At 40.7% G+C, this 21,179-nt stretch overlaps 1 protein-coding gene across 3 annotated transcripts; it reads left to right on the top strand.

Moving 5' to 3' along the window:
- The first annotated feature begins 1,841 nt into the window (after positions 1 to 1,841).
- On the top strand, positions 1,842 to 21,163 carry VPS26C (VPS26 endosomal protein sorting factor C). Of its 3 annotated transcripts, none has more exons than XM_072335641.1 (8): positions 1,842 to 2,032; positions 9,228 to 9,371; positions 12,290 to 12,439; positions 13,465 to 13,545; positions 16,019 to 16,093; positions 16,311 to 16,461; positions 16,797 to 16,949; positions 18,697 to 21,163. In XM_072335641.1, the coding sequence occupies exons 1-8, from the start codon at positions 1,976 to 1,978 to the stop codon at positions 18,777 to 18,779; spliced, it is 894 nt and encodes a 297-aa protein (XP_072191742.1). In that variant the 5' UTR covers positions 1,842 to 1,975; the 3' UTR covers positions 18,780 to 21,163. The 3 variants fall into 3 exon arrangements, with proteins under 3 accessions (XP_072191742.1, XP_072191757.1, XP_072191751.1); XM_072335650.1 differs by lacking the exon at positions 1,842 to 2,032 and adding an exon at positions 8,174 to 8,358 and having other exon boundaries at positions 18,697 to 20,257; XM_072335656.1 differs by lacking the exon at positions 12,290 to 12,439 and having other exon boundaries at positions 18,697 to 19,267.
- The last annotated feature ends 16 nt before the right edge of the window (positions 21,164 to 21,179 follow it).

The raw sequence follows: 21,179 nt of genomic DNA, 5'->3' as shown, positions 1-21,179 counted from the left end.
AATGGCAGAAAGCGTACATAATATGAAGACGACTGCACTATCTGGGCAAATACTCTTTTCAGTTCTTCTTTGCTGGGGTGAAAAATATAAAAAGTAAGTCTCTTTTTACCTGTCTCAAAGTGACTAGCAACAGTAACTAGTTATGAAGCACAGTACTAATCCTTTGTAACTAAACATTCCTTTCTCTTAGCACTTAGGTTCTGCCTTTGAAACACTCTCTGCAGAACATTTAATGGCAGCTGTCTCCACTCCTTCCCCAGAACAAAAGATGCTGCTAATTACAAGTGTGTACTGTTTCTTGGGTTTTGCTTGTTTGTTTAGCCAAGCTTTCCATAAGCACTTAAGCAGCTCAGGTGGCATAGTGTTTTGGTGATCTTCTTCCCTAATACAGTATCGCTTTTAGCACTAAAGTGTGCACAGGGGTGAGAGGGGATAGACCAGAACCATCTTCTTGGCTTCACATGGCTGGGAGGTCTAAACACAGACTTGGAGCCCTACACACAGACTTGGAGCTTTGCACCCTCTTCATGTCACTTGAGTGCTTCCCTCCTGCCATTTCTGGAGCCCGTTCGTGCTCAGGAATGATCTCTGCATGCTGTTGCTAGGACATGGTACCTCCAGATTTGTATTTATTTTTTGAGCTATTTGAAGCTAAGAAAATGTATCTTCTAAATCCCAATAACTAAAAAAGGACAATTATTTATACTAAGGCGATAAAATTAAAATAAAGATGACTTCAGAATGCTTGGAATGCTTATTCATTCTCAAATGCCTTCAAGAATTATTTATCAATTTTCACTGAGAATAGCAATAAAGAATACTGATTAGTAAGCTCAGGTGATGAAAACCAGCCCTAGCATTCAGACTTCAAAGATCCACAATATCACCAATGAGCAGCTCCACGACTCTCTATTCCAGGCCACTCAAAGCCTTGTTTTAGAAGACAAGGCCACAGAAAAATGTCCTTACCTTCCACCCATGCACTACATCCATGTCATTCACTGTAAAGCCTGCTCACCACAGCTGCCTCCCCAGAGGTCACAGCTCTGAGCTGATGGAGTTCAGGGAGGATTTGGAAGTTGCAGCCGCCATCAGGCCTCCTCTCAGCTCTTCTGCTCTGGGCTGAGTACACCGAAGGGCCTCAGTCGCTCCTCACACACCTTGTCCTCAGAGCATTCCCCATCTCTGTAACCTTCCTTGGGATGCTCTTTCACAGCCTTATGTCCTTTTTGTACTGCAGCACCCAGAACTGCACACAGTACCCAAGGTGAGGCCACACCAGTGTGGGGTAGAACCAGACAAATCACTTCGTTAGTTGTTAACCTCTAATATTCACCAGATACTTCTCTGCTTCAGATTTTCACACAGTATCACAGTATCACAGTGCGAGTTGGAAGGGACCTTAAATATCATCATTTTGTGGTGTATTTTATTATTATTATTATTATTTAACAGATTTTCTCACTTTATATTTTACAAGGCATTGCCTTCTTGAATTCATAAATTGCTGAGAACTTCCAGGGCTCAGACTGCACACGTGAAATCCAATGTGCCGAATCACACGTGTAACTGCAACAGACAACTCCAGCCGTCACGTATTTATCTATAGGCTCTTTATGTTTTCCTTAAGGCTGTAATTCCTTTCAGCGCAACGCATTTAGGCGGCCGTCCTAGGCTGTGGGCTTCCCCTACCCTCACAACCCCTCCCGGTTCCCGCCGAGGCGGTCAGTCCCTTCAGCAGCGCCAACAACGGCTGCGCACGCCGGAGCCCGCCCAGGCCGCGCCGAGCCCGACCGTTAGGGCCACTCCCAGTGCCAGGAAGCGGGCGGGGCGGGAAGCGGGGTCACGAGCGGAGGGATGACGCCACGGAACCCCGGATGTTGGCGGCACCCGCTGCCCCGAGCGCCGCGGGAGGAAGCGGCTGACGGGGGTGGGTTTCCTCCCGCAGGGGCCGCTCCCGTCCCGTCAGGGCGCGATGGGTACAGCGCTGGACATCAAGATCAAGCGGGCCAACAAGGTGTACCGCTGCGGGGTGAGTGCTGGTGTTTGTACTTGGCGGGGAGTAATACCCTCATAGATACACTCTTTAGGCAAGAGCAGTTCTACCGATTGAGTTCTCGATCGTTTGGTTTGTATTTTTTTTCTGACCGAATCTTTAAAAATGTTACAATAATGTGGCCGTTGTGTGTGGTAAAGTGATTCTGTGTAGCTCAACTTTTGCAGCTACTTGAAAAAATGCTGTGACTTTTTCAGTCTCTTTTCTCATTCCCTCCGAGAGCAATTGGCTTTGCTCCTTTACAACCACCTGAAAAGAGGATGTAGTAGTGCGGGGTCAACCTCTTCTCCCATGTAACGGCTATGGGACGAGAGGAACAGGCACAAGTTGCGCCAGGGGAGGTTTAGATTAGATATTAGGAAGGATTTCTTCTCAGCAAGAGCAGTGCTGCAGTGGCACAGGCTGCCCAGGGAGGTGGTGCAGTCACCGTCCCTGGAGGTGTTCAAGAGCCGTGTGGATGTGGCACTGAGGGACGTGGGCAGTGGGCATTTCAGCTTACTGAATGATTATAATGCTGGGAAACTGCTTTAAACAGTTTTGAATGGAAGGTTATGGAACATCTGCTCTGCAGTTGTCAAATCATTGAGGCAGCAGCATCCGTAAAGCTGAGCTGTCGTGCTGTGAACAACACATCCTTTTGGGTGTGATGTTCTGGTGGTAAATGCTCTTCTCTGTTTCTCGCTTTTTCATCACTTTCTCATGCATGTTGTTGTACTGCTGTGTTTCTTTTTGGTTTCTCTGCTTGGCTTGCTGTTGTATCATGTCAAACAGGACTGATTTTCTTAGTACAAGAAAAGGGTTATTTCTTCTGTCTTCGAGCTGAAATTAAGTAAGATTTTTACCATTAGTCGATCTGTGTGGTGTGTTTACTGTCACTCAAACTCCACAAGAGGAGGTTTATAGTTTCAGTTCATTAACAAGGTCTGAAATTCTGAGATTTGAGTGATGTGAAACAGCAGCGAGCTGTGTGCTAGGACTACAATAGGAATATTTGATGGTGATTTCCTAGGCATTGGAAGGCTTTTCAAATCTCTCCATAATTAGGCATGGAATACGTGCAGCTTTGGGGTTTGTTTGTTTTTTTAGAAATGTACTGATTGTTGTATGCTTTGCTGACATCAGCGGTGCTAATAATACCTTCAGTCTATGGCAGCTTTCAACTCAGAAAATGCTTTCATCGACGCTACTTGAAATTGAGGAGATTCCTGTAGTAAAAACTGTAGCTTATCCCAATATAGATGTCTTGCTATTTATATGAAGGCAGCGGAGATACTGGGGCTTGAATCGATCTTTCATTTTTTTTAAACTCATTTAGAACTGCATTTGGATATGAATAAAGATGGTCACAGAATCACAGTATTGTAAGTGTTAGAAGGAACCTTTGGAGATTATCAAGTCTGGTGATGTTCAAATCATGCAGTGGTTCGGCCTGTTAGGAGATAATAGCACGAAGCTTTCAAGATCATAATTTGCCTGAAACCACAGTTAATCCAGCATAGGCTTTTGACAGTGTTGTTACCTTTCTTATCGTCTCCTCACATTGGTTGTTACTTCAACACTAAACCTTTGAAAGTATGTAACATAGTTGAGTCTGTAGGTTTTCCCCACATTGTACAGGAATCAATGAGGTTGTGCCTAATGCAATCTCTTTCTTATTTTAAGAACAGTGGGCAGCCTATGGAATGGAGACTGCATGGAGTAGAACAGCTCCAAGAGAACAGGAAACTGGACAAAACAGATAAAGTTGTGGGGATGAAGAGATGACTGAGGAATCTCAGCCTATGCTTCTAGGTCCTAGTAGACCAAAGAAGTGGTAATGGCAATGGCTGCTGGTTCTTCCACTTGAGCTCTGGTTTTGTATTCTGTGAGAATGCATGAAATACTTGGGGATTTTTAGCAAGCAGCATCTCTGAACCTGTTGAGTGTATGCCGTTCAGCATCTCTCAGCCTCCTGAAAGCATCTGCTGTGTTTTTGTGTTACCTCCAAGAGGCAAGGAATGAGGGAAAACAGATATGAGACAGCCCCATATTTAACAAGTTCAGAGCTTCTAATATTAGTGAATTCCATATTAGTGAAGGCCCTGAAGGTGTGGGAGCTCATTTAAAAAACTTTTAGGGAGAAATGCCTAAAGATAAAATAAATCTGTTAACTTTAGTGTTATTGCAGAACTCTTCTGTGTTCTTGTAAGAGGAAAATATTGTTTCAAGTACATAGCAGAAGGCAGATAAGAGAAGAATGTGTGTGTCCGAAGTAAATAGCTGGCCAGGAAAATTAATAACATCTGAGTTACTTTTCATTTTTTGCTTTTTATAAGGTTACAGTGGTATGTGTGGTTTTCTGTAGGCTTTCTCCATAAGGCCAAGACCTCTACATTTCTCCTTGGTGCTGAAATAGCCGAATCATTCAGTCTTCAAATTACTGTTCCCTGCTGTCTTGGATTGGGTTAGGTTACTTTTCATCCTGGTACAGTGACCTTGCTTATATTAAATCCAGTTGAATTTGAGCATTTTTCATCATTACAAAACAGACTTTCTTGCCAAATTGAAATCTCTTCTCCTAATTTTATTTCATTTTCTTTTATTTTTTAGTGCAAGGCAGTATCTTGGCAATAACTTTGTTATTTTTAATTCCTCTTTTCTTCTATGCTAATTGTTATTTTTAACTGGGAGAAAGCAGACGTAACATTTATAAAATAATTATGCATGATACAAATCACTGCTTTTAAAAGATAAAATCTTGCTGTGATAATTGGTTAGCTGTTTCTGTGTTCATTGTTTACGATCATCAGAAACTGGAGGAAATAAGCAAACAAAGACCTTTACTTTTTTTCCAGAGTTCAGCTTGAGAAAGCTTGGTTTAAACAAGTGACCTTAAACTGAGGGTAAAGAAAAACAGCATGTTTGCCACTTCCTGGAGCAAAAAGAGTAATAGGATTTTTAGGGGGCAATAGAGGAGTGATTGGAGATTTAAGAACAAAAAGATAATGTAATAGATCCTAGTAGTTTGTTCTGTTATCTCAAAATAAGGCTTACTACAGCAACTAGGAACAGAAGGTCAGTGTTCAGGAGAGTTTCCCCCTCTTTCCCCCTTCACCCCCACCCGCTTTTTTTTTTAATTGAATAGAGAATTCCAAGCCATTGAGGCTAATGTAACAAACTTTGGAATGCTGGAAGAATGTGAGGGGACAGGCACAGCTAATGATGTGTTTTATTTAGCAAACCTAACAGGATGACTGGAATATCTGTGATAGTTAGCCCAAAATGGATAATTAAAAGAATTGGAGGCTGAAAAGCCTGAAAAATGCAGCGTACAAAGAAGAAAGCTGTGATTAATGTCAGTGAAGGACTTTTAATGACAAGTGACTCCAAAATATACTTAAGTGAGAATTTGCCTACACAGAAACTTTTTATTGTTTCTGACAAAGCAAAGCACTTAGTGAAACTAAACATTGAGGCTGAAACATCTGATGTCCTGTTAGTTGGATATAGCAGGGTTTACCTATTAAATGCAGTCTCTTTCTCTGTAAAGGATCAGAAAAATGCATAGTTAAGATATGTAGGTGGATCAGTTGAGCAGAATAATGCATGTGGCAGAAAATGATGAAGAATATTTAGTAAATGTGACTTAAGTGAACTTAATAGGAAATCTAGAATTGCCAAATTCATGCCCTTTGTCCTGAAATTAAAGGCTTGTGACGTCAAAAGAGGAACCCCAAGAGAAACTAAAGCATTTTGTTGGTAACCAACTGACCATGGACTTCCATTCTACCAAATCAATGAAAAGCATTTGGTAAGCATTTCTGTATGGTATTAAATATGCTGTCTTCTGCTGCTGTCAACACTTGAAAATGTGTGATGGTTGATTTCAGGTGGTCCTGAAAGCCTGCCTTATGGTTTGTTTTGTTTGATTGATTTTGGTGGTGGTGTTTTTTCAAAAGTACCTCTTGTTAGAAAATAAAATAGGCTGATATTTCTTATCAGCAGGTCTGTCAAATGCCCAGCTCCAATCAGAAAGTACATCGTATCTAGCTGAAAGCTTGTTGTTGTGCCTTACTCAAGCAAGAAGATGTGTCTGTAAGTGGTCAGATTGGAACTGGTATGTGTTCTAACACTAGAAGTAATTCTCAGCAAATAACTTACGGGACAAGACAGTGTGTGCTTTGATCCTGTGAATCTTTCCATCACGCTTAAAGAAACAGATTGCCTGCCTGGTTTAGTCAGGAGTCGCAGCTTGTCTTAGAAGTTTAGATATGAGGTTCTGTGTTCTGTGCTACACACTATTTCTTCTTGCTGCACAAAGATCACCTCTAATTGTCCTCAGCTAAACTCAGATAGCTCTGCTCAAGAACCTTGGAAACAAGGGATGATGCGGTTGAATGAGATGAGGATGTTTGTTGTAGTTGTGACTTTTCTGTTAGATTCATGTGCCTGTTTGGGAGGTAAAGAACTGACAACAGAAGACAAAAGAGCTCATTTGGGGATCGTTAACTTAGAACAGTTTTCTCACAAGAATGTTATGTTCCAGTGTAGTATGCACTACAGGATATGGTGTCCTTTCTGTGGATAGTTGCTCTTGTTAGGAGAATGATTCTTTGTGGAAGTGCATTAGCATTATTCCATTTCGCAAAGTTTTGTCATCATGTGGTGAAGCTGTGAGGAGTTCCTGGTAAGTGTGGAGGTAGAAAGTGAAGCAACAGATTAGTTGTAATAAGCGGGGCTTCATTTCAGTGGTGACTTCTACGCCTTTATAGAATTGGTTGGAAGGGACAGCTAAGATCACCCAGTCCAACTATCAGCTCACCCCCACCATGCCCACCGCCCACGTCCCTCCGTGCCACATCCACACGGCTCTTGAACACCTCCAGGGATGGTGACTGCACCACCTCCCTGGGCAGCCTGTGCCACTGCAGCACTGCTCCTGGTGAGAGGATATTTTTCCTAATACCCAACCTTAACCTCCCCTTGTGCAACTTGAGCCTGTTCCCTCTCATCATAACATGGTTACCTGGGAGAAGAGGCTGACTGCATCTTGCTACAACCTCCGCTCAGGTGGTTGTAAAGAATGATAAGGTAGATATGATAATGTAGAGAAAGGTAAGTTAGTCCCTTTTTATATGAAGACAGTAATAATTAGGCTAGAGATGCCAGAAAGCTTTTTCAAATGTTATGTGTTTGATTTTGCAAAACTGAGAAGCTTTCTCATAAATGGTGTGCTGACTGTAAGTATTTTACCATCTTGTTACACTTATGTTCTTTGATTTGTACTTCTTGGAAGGGCAAGTACTTTCCTAAATACAAAGCAGGGGCTTTGTATTTAGGGAGGACATGAAAAAGTACAAAGTAGCTCTTCTTAAGAAAAGGCATAGCAGATTTTCCCACCCATTGCAAAATGGTGATAGAACCTGGTTGCGTATAAACAGTTCAGATAAAAATTAAAGCACCTCTTTTTTGATGCTACCCTTTCCCCAACAAGTGACTTCTTAAAGTTGCTTGTTAAAAAGTGATTTCAAGGTTTTTGTTTTAATTTCTTTTTATTAAGAGATAGTTATTGTTTAAAGAAAAAATCACATTTAATTTTAAGCCGTTCTTCTCTGTTCTGCCCTAAGTGCATACAGCCTTCTTGTGCGAAGCTGTGTAGGTGATAGCTTTCTAATAGGTTGTTGCTATATGATAGGAGTCTGTTCTTATTTACTAAAGCTCTATATATGTTCAGGGCTGTCCTTGCTTCTTATAGTTCAGCAGTATTCATTTTTCAAAGCAATAACCTAATTACAAGTACTAATTAAAGCCTGTTTGCAAAGCAGTACAGTATTTAGGTCAGCTTTTCTTCACCGTCCTTTTGTGCTTGTGCCTTCTGTTCCTGGAGTTTCCCAGTTGCTGCAGGTCCTCTTCTCAGAATTGCAGCATGTCAGCCTTCATTGTGATGCTTGATATTCTGCTGCTACCATGTACTGCTTTAAACTGCCTGACCCATTTTCTATATTGTCATGCTGTACTGCTAGTAAAGACAAAAGGCTGGCAGCATTCAAGTAGTGTCTGTCAAGTGTACAGAGCTAGACTGGTTCTAACTGGTTGAGCGTGGAGTGGGCAGTCTGACTTACTGTTTGAATACTGTTTAGTGTGTAGCCTGCAAGCCTGGTGAAGGCACAGAGCTTTACTATCAACTGGGAGAGAAAGTTGGTCCTAAGAAACCTCCAAGCTCTCAAATCACTTGTGGCAGTTTCCAGGCGTGTGTGTTTGACATGGAATACTAGATTGAAGTGAATTCTCTATTGTAGAAGAGAGGAAGGAGAAATGATGGGGTATGTAAATTGAAATGTGTCTTGCTGTCCTGCAGTTAATCCTTTTTCAGTGTTCGGCCTTCTAAATTGGTGTGTAAAAGATGCCATGCTCTTGTGCAGATACATTCTTAGTGGGATAAGTGACCTGCCTCTTGAGTTCACACACCTTACTCTTAGATTCAGATACACTTTGAAACTGTTTCCCACATAGTAGGGCATAGGTTTGTGTAGTAGAATGTCTATGAGGTATTTTTGTTCGTTTGTTTTTGTTGCTGGTTTCTGTTTTTATTTATTAATTAACTCTTTACAGCTCTTGAGATTAACCTGATCTTCAGCTCAGTCGTTTCTTTCACGGCTGTGCTCTCTCTCCCATTCCCTATGACAGACCGTCTTGCTTTTGGTATTTAAATTTCTCCTGCGATTTGGAAATGGAACTTAACTGTTACCAACTGAACAGACAGCTGTTGGTGTGGATATTTTTCATTTGCAGGGAGAGGGAAATCTCAAAGCATTGGAATGCAATTGAAACTTGGAGTAGTACTTCTGTGAGAAGGAGAATGATTTTAAAGAAAACAAACTGGAAGTATGACAGTCTGTTCCTCACATTATTTTGTTATCAGTCTCTTCTATATTGTCTATCTTATATTACCTCTTCCAGCAGGGAACAGCTTTGTTGAGTTGCTGGAAAATCAGGTGGAATCATAGAATTGCCTGGGTTGAAAAGGACCGCAATGATCATCCAGTTTCAACCCCCCTACTATGTGCAGGGTCACCAACCACCAGACCAGGTTGCCCAGAGCCACATCAGGCTGGCCTTGAATTGTCTGAGTAACAGCAATACCAGGAATTGCTTTAAACAATTGTTTACTTGTTGTCTTTTCTTCTATTAGGAAATTCTTTCTGGAGTCGTGGTCATAACAAGTAAGGACACAGTCCAGCACCAGGGCATCTCATTGACAATGGAAGGATCTGTAAATCTGCAGCTTAGTGCCAAAAGTGTGGGTGTGTTTGAAGCTTTCTATAACTCTGTCAAGGTAAGAATCTATGCAGGTTGATATTTTCAGCATGAAACTTCTCTGTTTTCTTAGTTTTTTCCTTATTAGCTCTCAGGAAGTTACAGTACTTCATGGCATGTGAATGATAGAAAGCAGAGAAATCCTTAATGTTCTCTCTCCATTTGGGAGAAATTAGAGTGTTTTCTTTAGGGCAGAAATGCAGTAACATAAATACTAAGGTTACTGGAAGATGCATTGGAGGCACATTCTACTGTGACATAGTTTAATTAGACTTCTGTGCCAGGTCAGTTGTTACAGCAGTAGTTTCTGCAGAGGTCACTGAGGCTGTGGGCTACTGGGCATGATGCAGGTTCCTCTGTGCAGTATGACACTGCAATCCAGCAGGTTGAGCACAGAATCCTGGAAGGTCTCCCTGCTGCTCTCCAGGTTTGGAAGCGTGAAGTCTGAAATCTAGAAGGGCAAGTTATCTTGGGCTGCACATAGATGTGGCTGTATTGATTGAGGGCAAGGTTGCCTATGTCTAGAGCCCGTGTAGTTGTATTTGTGCAAGTTTGCCAAAGTTAGCATAGCTTGAGTGTAAGGTCTTTTAAAGTCTTAATTTTTATCATAGTTAATTTGTTTACAGCATGAGTAATCTATCCATGAATGACTGAAAAAGAGAAAAACAGAAGAAACAATAGGATTTTTTTGTTTCAGCCTACTTGTATGGTGGAAGTAATACAACTATAGTATTGTACAGTTGAAATAATACAAGTATAATGTACAATTGGAATAATACAAGTATTGTTGGAAATAAATAGTCAGAGGGTAACTAAGGAAAAGGACTCAACAACTCTGAGGCCTTCAAAATAGGTGCTCACCCCAAGAAGTCCACAAAGGAGCAATGTCCAGAAGGAGATGCTACCTTAGTGGTAGTCAGTCCTTAAATGGGATCTGGGAGAGGTGGAGTCCCCAGCAGGGACAGGGAAGTGATTGTCCCTCTGTACTCTGCTCTTTTGAGGCCCCATCTGGAATACTGTGTCCAGGTGTGGAGCCCTCAGTGCAAGAAAGATGTGGGGCTGTTGGAAAAGGGTCCAGAGGAGAGCGACGAAGATGATCAGGGGACTGGAGCACCTCCCCTATGAAGACAAGCTGAGGGAGCTGGGCTTGTTCAGCCTGGAGAAAAGAAGGCTGTGGGGTGACCTCATTGCAGCCTTTCAGTACCTGAAGGGAACCTATATGCAGGTGGAGAGTAAACTCTTTGAAAGGGCTGATAATACCAGGGCAAGGGGAAATGGATTTAAGTTGAAAGAGGGTAGATTTAGGTTGGACGTTAGGGGGAAGTTCTTTCCTAGTAAAGTGGTGAGGTCCTGGAACAGGCTGCCCAGGGAGGTTGTGGATGCCCCGTCCTTGGAGGTGTTCAAGGCCAGGTTGGATGGGGCCCTGGGCAACCTGATCTAGTAAATCTGGAAGTTTGGTGGCCCTGCCAAGCAGGGGGGTTAGAGCTTCATGATCCTTGAGGTCCCTTCCAACCTGGGTCATTCTGTGATTCTGTGGGTCAAGCTCCACCCCTTCTGGGAGCACAGCTGAATTACCTTCACCTGTGCTCCCACAGCTGACTCATCGCTTGCCTCAGATAGTTAATCAGAGGTTCAGGCTGTGATCAGCTGTTTTCCTTACAGTAATAGAGGAAAAATAGAAGTAAAACTGTAGAGAAGTGTTACCTTCAAGCAAAGCTGCAGTGAGCATAGCTCTTTGTAGTCATCTTGTACGCTTTTCCTAGTAAACTCAGCATTTATTGATTAGTTTCCTTCTAAGTGAGTAATAAACACTTTATTATGAGCTGGAGGAAAAGAAGTTCTCTTTATGATGTTCCTTAAGATAGGCTGAGATCATTTCATCTTTTCATCCAGCGCTGCTTCTGCTGCTTTGTTTCTGCTCATTTGGGTTGATTTAATTTATTAGATTAGTAGATCAGGAGAGGGCAAGTTTATTTCTGATATATCTGTTTAATTGATTTGAATTGAATTATCTTCCTGATAGGTCAGATGAATGTCTAGTTTGGCACAAAAAAAAAAGTAATGCCACATGGAGGAACAAGTTAAGCTGCTTCTTTTAGCACAAGCGAACAGTTAGCTTGGCTCTGTCATTCCTCTTTCTCATGTTAAAAACAGGTTGGAGTAAACTTAAATAGAGAAGGTTTAGCTTTATCTCATTAAATGTCAGAACAATAATTACTCTTTCAGCTCTTGCACTTTTTATACTCAACGAATACATGCAAGTAATGGAACAGTAAGATAATGAGGGATTGCATCTCTTATCAGTGAGATACTGAAGCAACTTGAGCTGCTTGCATGAAGCTGAAATCTTGAATGAAAATAAGATGCTAATAGTAATGCTGTGATAGATAGGGAAGCAGACTGAAAAATCTTGCAATATTCCTGCTTTTGCTCTGTTCCATTTGTGTTTATGCATGCATATTTCATGCAGATTATCAGGCTTTCCCAGTCCTGTGCCAAATTTTAGTTAATCATAATTCCAGAGATAAATTAGCCCTTAAGAGAAACCTTCAGGGTGAGAAGTGGTGGGCGAGTGGGCAGCAGGGTGGTGGGGGAATGGCTGCCTGCTGATGTGGCATGTGTACTTGTTGATTTCTGCTGCTCACGCTGCAGGTCATGACTTGGAAAATGGAGCTTTGCTTTTGCTGTTTAGTTCTCTAAATGCACCCGGTCATTACTTTGATACAACCATTAAATATATCACACATCGCTTTTCTGAACGAAACATGGTTAATATTTCCATTCCTTGTAATACTGGAGAACTGTGTCTGAGGAAAAAATATCTGAAGTTTTTGAAAATTTTTGAAGCCTGTTAGACTTTAGTGATATTGTTGGCTCTTTTGAAATGATGTAGCTGTCACTGTAGTTCAAACTAAATCTTCATATTTATTTTTGCAGCCTATTCAAATTATAAACAACACCATTGAAATGGTAAAACCAGGGAAGCTTCCCAGTGGCAAGACAGAAATTCCTTTTGAATTTCCATTGCACGTGAAGGGCAACAAAGTTCTGTACGAGACATATCATGGTGTCTTTGTTAATATTCAGGTAAGGGAGTCCTACCTGTAAAGAAAGTCTGAGCTTTTGTTACCTGCCATATCTCGTCTTCCATGGAAACACAGGATAAAGTTTTCTGTCATGGTGTCTTCAAGTATATTTGGTTTTGTCAGTTTGAAGGATAAGCAAAAAGTCAGAGGTCCTTCTCTTTAAACCAAAGCATGGTGAGAAGCAATACCAAAATCAGTCTTAACTGAATTTTGGGTGCTCAAGCCATACAAGAGCGTTACTGTGTCAGTGAATTAGTCCCTTGATCTCATTGGCTGTTATCACAGAATCACAGAGTCACCAAATCACCAAGGTTGGAAAAGACCTACAGGATCACCCAGTCCAACCATCTAATCATCACCAATAGTTCTCACTAAACCTTGTCCTTCAACACAATGCCCAAATGTTCCTTGAACACCTCCAGGGCTGGTGACTCTATCACCTCCCTGGGTTCCTTTCCACTACCTCAACACTCTTTCAGAGAAGCAGTATTTCCTAATGTCCAGCCTGAACCTCCCCTGGCACAGCTTGAAGCCATTCCCTCCAGTCCTACCACTGTTACACGAGAGAAGAGGTCAACTCCCAGCTCACAACAACCTCCCTTCAGGCAGTTATAGAGAGCAATAAGGTCTCCCCTGAGCCTCCTCTTCTCCAGATTGAACAATCCCAGCTCCCTCAGCCGTTCCTCATATAACTGGAGCACAGTCCTTATAACATAGGAGACCATTTGAAAATGTGATGGGCCTGTAAGCACAAAAACTAGCTTTCCTTTGGGGCATCTGTAATCATGTACCCTGTATCTCCTTCCTTCTCACTTCATCACTGGTATATATGCATTACCTACTAATCTGCTGTAAGCAATGCCTTAAATATTAAAATCTGCATTCTGCACATATATATACATATATATATATATATATATATATATATATATGCCCATGCAAAGGACTGAAAGTTAACAGATGGAGAAAATCTTAAGTTCTTTAAAAAGTCTCTCTTCTTTCTTATTGTCATCCTATTCCTACCAGTATACCCTGCGGTGTGATATGCGACGTTCTCTGCTGGCAAAAGACCTAACTAAGACTTGCGAATTCATTGTGCACTCACTGGTAAGTGTAGTTTGTATTAACTATACAAAGTGGGGGGAGGTTGGTTGTGTGTGTGCTTTGTTGGGTTTGATTTGATTTATTTTATTTTTATTTTTCATTTTAAGTGAAGTTTGGAGGTAAGTTTAGAAGATCAAATAAAACAGTAAGTAATAGTGTATGTGGTATGTAAGTATCCAGACCATCTAATGTGTCAGTTTTTCCTGATAAAGAGTAACACACAGTTGTGGTTTTTTTTGTTGTTTTTTTTTTTCATTTAATGAAGAATTGTAAATGGGATTTGCATTGCATTTTTTCTGTTATTTAATTTTTAAACTGAAACAGCAGTGTGGTTAGATAAATACTATGTGTTCATCTAAACGCTGTTTCAGATTATTTGAATGTTTCCTATCCAAAGGTTCCAGGCACCCACAAGCCCTGCCCTAGAAAAGCGAGTTTGTTAGTGGAGAGATAGCACACAATTTCTGTTACTTAGAAGCCTAGTTGTGGCTTAGAGCCCCAAGCCAGAATATCCAAGTTAGGACTGCATCAAGTTGGAAAGAAGAAACTTGTCAGCTTAATCACCTTTATAGCCCATGGTTGGCAACATGCTAGATATCCAGGTTAACGTATAACCACACACTCCAGTCAGTGACAGTCTTTCTTCTATATCATTGTGGGATTAGATCTGACTGTCTCACAGTAAATGGTTTACTGCATGTTATTTGGAAGTTCCTATATCAGATTTTTTTCCTCATTTTAGTTTGTATTGCCTTGTACACACATTCAGAGCATGCATTATCAGTACAGACTGTGCAGGCCTAACTAAATACCTCTTTTTCCACACAGAACTTACTAGAACATAGTGTTTTGTATCATTCCTTTGGAGTTTTTAACACAGCAATTAAAGTGTTAGACTGTCTTTCTTATGGTGTAATATAGTGGAAATATGCTGTTTTCATTCTGTCCTACCACAGATTTAGCTAGGTGCTAAAAGGAGGTCTGTTGGCAGAATTGTATTATTTTCCAAAATGTATTATGCTTCTTTTTATTAGTCCATCATTATATTATAAGTAAACCACAGCTGTCAAAATAGGGAACAAATTATATTGTGCAGTTTCCTGATTTTATTTCATGTTCCTACTGTGGCACGTCTTAGAACACAAGTCAATAAATCATGATGAATCTTCCAGTTGGGGTGAATTAATGAGGTTTTACTGAACATATAATTCTCACTGTCAGTGCTCAGTGTACCATTTCCCTTAACCTTATTCTTTGCCAGAATTTGTCATTTGTGGGAGAATACAGTCAATCTTTTTGCTATTATCTTCCATCTTGCAGCTGGGCAGCAGAAGCTGTTTTGAATTCTTGGGTAGTAAGTGAGTCCTAACTTAAGAGTTCAAGTTAAGGTCATTGGTATAGCAGTGCACTACCAACTCCCGGTCACATACAATTGGGTCTCTCCAGATTGATGCTAATCACTTGTTCTACATATGTAGGATATGTAGGAAAAAGACTGTACCTCTCTCTGAGATAAGGATGGAGAGAGAGTGTGGGTGAATGGTCAGTTACTCTTGCCTTCCTAATTCAAAGCACAGACTGCATCACAGCTGAGGTCAGAGCCCAGCCAGCCATTTATGTGAAGACTAACTTCTTGATTTTGTGATAAGTGATCTAAATAAGTGAAACAACAATAGGAATGTACCCCTAAAATTGTTTTTTTCCAATGTGGAAAGTTAACCTGGACCACGTTTTCCTTATTTTACAGTTAAAGAAGCTGAGACTCCTCGCCAGTTAGATCAGGTCCTTCAACTGAGGATCTCCTTTTGATACTAGGATGGCTTAAGAGGCCTGAGCTGTTCCTGAAAGGGCAGCAGAAAGAGTTCAAGGTTCTCAGAGGTAGAAGGAGTGAGGGAAGTTTATTTAAACATATAAATAATCTTGCTTCATTACTCCAGTTTACCCTTTTCTTCCCTGCCCAAATTTACAAAGTAATGATAATTTAAGGAAACCTAAGGTATAATATACAAAATGTAATTATTTGTAAATACAGAAATGTGAAATAGGCCATTTTTTCTATGACATTCGATATGTTTCAGAAGATTGGTACTGTTCTTTTTTTCCGGAGCGTTTCAACTACTCAAACACTTGGTTGGTTTGTTTGTTTTCTGGTGTGGGTGGAGCTTATGCCAAAAACTTAAAAATGGAGATTGTGTTGTAGTTTATTGCAATGGCAAGTGCAAAGTAACCAAGATATGGACTGTTTTGTTTCTATAATTAAGATTTGCAATACGCTGTGATTTGTTTAGACAATATTATAATATTACTTAATAACAAATGCAGGAAATCTCATGTCTTTTTTTTACACAGATTCGTACTTCAAGCATGCAGACAATCCTGAAAATTAACACAGTCATTGTTAATTGTTGTTAGTATTCAGAGTGTGTGTTTGTGTGCTGTAAATCAGTTACAGCTTAACTGTTTCATTACCCTTTAGTCACAGAAAGGGAAACTGACGCCGAGCCCAGTAGACTTCACAATTACTCCTGAAACTTTGCAGAATGTTAAAGAGGTAAGTTGTTTGGGTCTTATTTATTTATTTTTATATTACTACTTGCATGATTCTGACTGAAAACAAGAAAAGAATGAATAAAAGCTTTGCTGTACATAACTAGCTTTTCTTTCTTTCTTTCTTCTCTCCTCCTGTTTTTATTTTGTAAGGTGATGCTGCCCATTCTATTCTGGTAGTGATGATTATGGTTATGTTTGTTTTCCCTCCATCTTCTTAGAGAGCATCGCTTCCAAAATTTCTCATCAGAGGCCATCTCAGTTCTACAAACTGTGTCATTACGCAGCCACTTACAGGGGAGCTGGTAGTGGAGAGTGCAGAAGCTGCAGTCAAAAGTATTGAGCTGCAGTTAGTGCGCGTGGAAACCTGTGGTAAGTTCCTCTATAGGTGGAACATGTATATGCTGCAGTAACTACCACTTAGATGTTCAGTAGGCAAGACAGTCAGAAACCATACAACTAAAAAGACTGGCAAAAACATAATTTTGTGTATCATGTGGAACAGTTCAGGCATTGATTTAAATCCAATCTCCATTACTTAATTTTGAAGCACCATGCGAAATATCATATATCAAAGGGCAAAAGGCCATGCCCCATTCCCTTCCCTTCCCTGCTCCCACTCGCAGTAAATCTTCATATTTGAATTTTGGCTGCTGCTTTGCCTTCCCTTCCTCTCCCTCTCCCTCTGAATTTCTTGCTTTCACCAGGGTGTGCGGAAGGTTATGCCAGAGATGCCACAGAGATACAGAATATTCAGATTGCTGATGGAGATGTCTGCAGAGGCCTACCAATTCCTATATACATGGTGTTTCCCAGGTTGTTCACTTGCCCTACCCTGGAAACAACAAACTTCAAAGTGGGTAAGCAGATAGGATCTTATGTTCTGTTTTTGCATCTCCCTTTAGACATAAGCTGCTGGTTTCACTTCACTTTCTGGCATGTAATTAGATGAATCATTGTGCAAGGAAGATCATCTTGTTTCCTTGTAGAGGTTCCATGAACAGTACTGTAGTATGCTGTATTTCATATAGGCTGAGAAAGCAGAGACCAAGTGCTTCGAATCAGAAAATAGTTAGGATACTGTTATGCAGGTTCTAAGAGAATTACATGGCCGGAGTAATCCATGAGTGATTTTTTTTCTGCCAAAAAAATCTGGTGTTGTTCAACACCCGAGTTGTAGCCTAAGAATAAAACGCAAAGATGATCACTTCCTTCTTTTCATCACCGCTGAGAATCCCTCCTTCCACAGCATCTTTTTTTGTTTCCCGTTCTCCTGCTGAAGACTCAGTAGTATCATAGCATCATAGTATTGTGCGAGTTGGAAGGGACCTTAGAGATCATCGAGTCCAGCTCCCGGGATTCGAGCCCTCTGTGTAGCAGAGCGGCACTTCTACCGCTTGCACCGCAGGGGGGATTCGAACCCTGGCCCTCCGGTGTTGCAAGCGGCGGTTCTAACACCGCATGGCAGACTGTATCTGACTTTCTTGATCTACATAGGCCACTTCCTCATAACTGTATCCAAACTCTACCTTTTTCATTAACAAACATCTAATATTTAGGATATTTCTCGTTTGTTCAAATAAGTACTTCAGAAATTTTCCCTGCTAGCCTGTCGTTCTCTTTTTTCTTTTTTAAAATTGCATCATATTGAGGCTGCTACTACAGTAGTAGCTGATCCTACAGTAGAAGTCTCTACTTCCAGGATGCTTCCCAACTGAAGCTCCTGTTACTTTTCTGCTGTGTATCTTGGGCAAATATGCACAGGTAGCTTTTCAACATTGGCTACCTGATTACCTGTTCCCCCAAGAGCATTTCTATACCTCATATGCAGTGATTTTTCTTTTCATCCCCCCAAAATAATACTCTGCTTTACTTTGGCCATTTCTAACTATTAAAAAACAAATGGCTGCTGTTAACGTTATGCCTACTTTAATGTATTTTAAGTCTTAACTGAAGTATGAAGGTGCCCAAAAAAGACAGTTACGTTCAGCGTAATTTCTGTCTTCCTTCATCTGGGAACTCGCCTTTATATTGTCTCCACTTAGTATTCTTTATAGACCCGATACTATTGGATAAACACAGTGTAAGATTTTGAGATTTTTTTTATCATTTGCACATGTATGGTGATTTGGTGTTTAACTTCACTTTCTGTGAGACCTTAGAATCTTATACTACGTTCTGACAGTGTGGGCAGGAATCCATTCCCCAACTCTCCTACACGCTTCTAAAAAAAAAACAACAAAAAACACACATGGTTTGGAGTGAGGTTTCTCACACCAAAGTCCATTTTAATCTGTAGCTGTTTGATTTCTGACATACTGGTTGGTCAACAGGCATCAACTTGCAGTTGCAGGGAAGTAAATCCAGAAGAAACTCAGCTTGTAGGAAGCCAAGGGTCTCAAGAAATGGCCCAAGGTCTCAGATGCCTCTGATTTGGTTCTGTCTGGAATACTTTGTTCATCCCTGTATGACTTGGCCATAGAAACAGCTTGAGAGAGTCCTGTAATGTGGTGCATCTGAGAGAAGGAACTATCTGCGCTGTTTTTACAGTTACAGTTCAGTTGGATTAATTAATGAAACTCTCTTTTTTTCCCTCCCTTCCTGTAGAGTTTGAAGTGAACATTGTTGTCCTTCTGCATGATGATCATCTAATCACAGAGAACTTCCCACTGAAGCTCTGCAGGATGTGAACAGCCAGAGGAAGAATCACTTAAGGAGTCACTAGAGAAGGATGAAATCATTCAGAGACAAAATGAAGATTTTATCTTGTGTTATTTGAAGTGAAAACTTATCACTTCTTTCTTCCTGATGGTGGTTCTTGGGCTGTCAGTCTCTAATTCTCCCCAAAGCCTGTGCCTGTGTTATGATAGCCTACGTGGATGAACCACCTCGAGAGCCCTCTCAAGTGTTTGATTTCAGCAGCCAGATTTTCTGCAACTTCTTCCTCAGCCAAATTGTAAATGATTCTTTGCATATTTTCACAAGTTCTAGATATATGTAAAGTAAGTTTTTCTGCTCAATTCAGAATGTAACACCTGTTTCAAATTCTTTCAAAGACCTCTTAAACGGAGTCAGTCCTGTTATATATGGTGTATATATATTTGAGGAGGGGACAGGACTGGGATATATAATACTGAATAGTATTTGTGGAAGTATAATAAATGGTGCTACCACAGTGCATGGTGTCATGGGATGAATATTGCAAGCTGATTGAATTCAGAGATGTGAAATGAGTAATGATGTGAATTAACATCAAGTGTATTTTGGTCAAATTAGTAATGAGTCTGCCTCTAAGGAGTGCTTAGAACTGAAGTTACTGCTTTACACGCAGCTTCTCACTGGATATTCCCTGGAATGCCCTTGCTTTACCTTTGCTATTTGTGTAAAGTAGTGCCAAGAAAGATCAGTCAGAAGTTTTTAGCTTCAAACTGTACTTATTCTGGGCATTTTAACATCTTTCTTCTTTACTACACTTGTACAGCTCAGCTCTGATGTGAAAAAGGAATGACTGACGTGACAAACAGCAGCATTTGTCATGCATTGTTCGTCTGCTCCAAGAGTAGACTACACCAAGTACTGGAGAAAGTGCCCTAAAATACTTTCATGCAGTGGCACCTTGTGCCCATGGAAGAATATTATTCATGATGTGAGCAACCATTCCTAGGAAGATAGACCATTTACTGCTTAAACAGGTGGGTTAATATGTACAAATACGAGCACCAGAAAGGAATTTGTGGAAGCAAATATACAACTTTACGCTAAGAAATACATTAAGTCTTTGGAATCATAAATCTTAAAGGTTCATATAAACTGTCAAAGTAGGAACGAGATGGGAATTCCAGCAAGAAGGAATCTTCCCCAGACAAACAGGTAATGGATTTTGATGTTATTTAAAGTTAACAGAACAGCTGCAGTTTTCTTCTAATTGTTCATTTTCCACAAATTTTGTGTGGGATGGAGGCAGGCTAAGAATATAGGGTGAGGCACATCAAGTATGAGTAAAAAGATGACAACCTTAAAAGGATTAAAATCTGACAAAATCAACTTCCCATAGCTTTTTTCAGCAGCACTGCTAAGCAGGAATAAGCGCTACTGAGTTTGGCCATTGTTTGGTTATTAGCTCTGCTTCAGGAGTAAGCATTTGACGTTTTAATGTCCTACATTTATTAAAACAAACAAACAAAAACCAAACCCCACACCTTTGCTGTTCTCTATCCCTTCTCGTGCCTCCCCATTAAATAGAAATAAACACTTTCTATTTGTTTTTAAGATCGGGAAGCAGTAAGTACAGCATGATTTCTGGAAAACAAGAGCCCCTGGTCGGAGTCTAGATGGCTTTAGTCTGTGTTTCTAGTCTACAGGAGTGCCACCTGCTGCTCAAACCTAAAGTGGCAGCATCACTTCACATGTTCCAAAGTTACATGAAAAGATCCTGCCCCTGGCCATTGTATCCGTGGCATAGAACTCCTTTAACTGCAGCCTACTAGGTTGCCCCTTTGCCTGTACTGTGTTGTTCCTGGGGTACTGATGGTTAAAGAATGGTTCAAGAATCCAGGAGAAACAGCTGAGAAAATTCTGCTACAAAGTGCTCCTGTTGCTCTCTACAACCTTCTTGCTTTCTAAAAGGCAGCTCTGACTGGAAGCCAAGGATTAATGTGGGACCCTTCAATAAACTGCTGACAACTGAAAACTGGGTTAGAAACTGGACTCTTCTTGCAGATGGATACTTCTCCTGTTGTGGAGCATGTCCCCAGCTTTTCCATGTCAAAAGTCAAAGGCATCCTAACACAACAGGAATAATCATTCAGGATTTAGTACAGCTCTGAGTTAGGACTCCTGAACACAGAGCGAGGCTGCTTTACCTTGCCCCGGTCTGGAGATAAACTACCTTGTGTGCACTTACTTATCATTGGAGTCTGAGATACCTCGCTTCCGTCAAAACAATCTCATATAAAACCAAACCTCGTTTTTTTCTTCTCTAAGGCCTCCTTTTAAAGATGTGAATGATCTACCTCTGGCTGCCAGTAAAACTTGTGGTTTTGGGGTGTTAAGAGAAAAGGAGCAGAAATTTTTTAAAAAAGGAAAAGAAA

Source organism: Excalfactoria chinensis, chromosome 1 (assembly GCF_039878825.1).
Source record: "Excalfactoria chinensis isolate bCotChi1 chromosome 1, bCotChi1.hap2, whole genome shotgun sequence".
In the NCBI taxonomy this organism is placed as follows: domain Eukaryota; kingdom Metazoa; phylum Chordata; class Aves; order Galliformes; family Phasianidae; genus Excalfactoria; species Excalfactoria chinensis.
The sequence above is the reverse complement of the archived record's forward strand: the minus strand, read 5'-3'. Positions and strand labels throughout refer to the sequence as shown.

What these genes read in the sequence shown, in the direction of transcription:
- VPS26C (XM_072335641.1), top strand. Translation starts at nt 1,976, where the DNA reads ATGGGTACAGCGCTGGACATCAAGATCAAGCGGGCCAACAAGGTGTAC. An exon ending in ACAAGGTGTACCGCTGCGGG is followed by an intron (nt 2,033 to 9,227) that starts GTGAGTGCTGGT and finishes TTCTTCTATTAG; the next exon opens with GAAATTCTTTCTGGAGTCGT. An exon ending in GTGTCTTTGTTAATATTCAG is followed by an intron (nt 12,440 to 13,464) that starts GTAAGGGAGTCC and finishes TATTCCTACCAG; the next exon opens with TATACCCTGCGGTGTGATAT.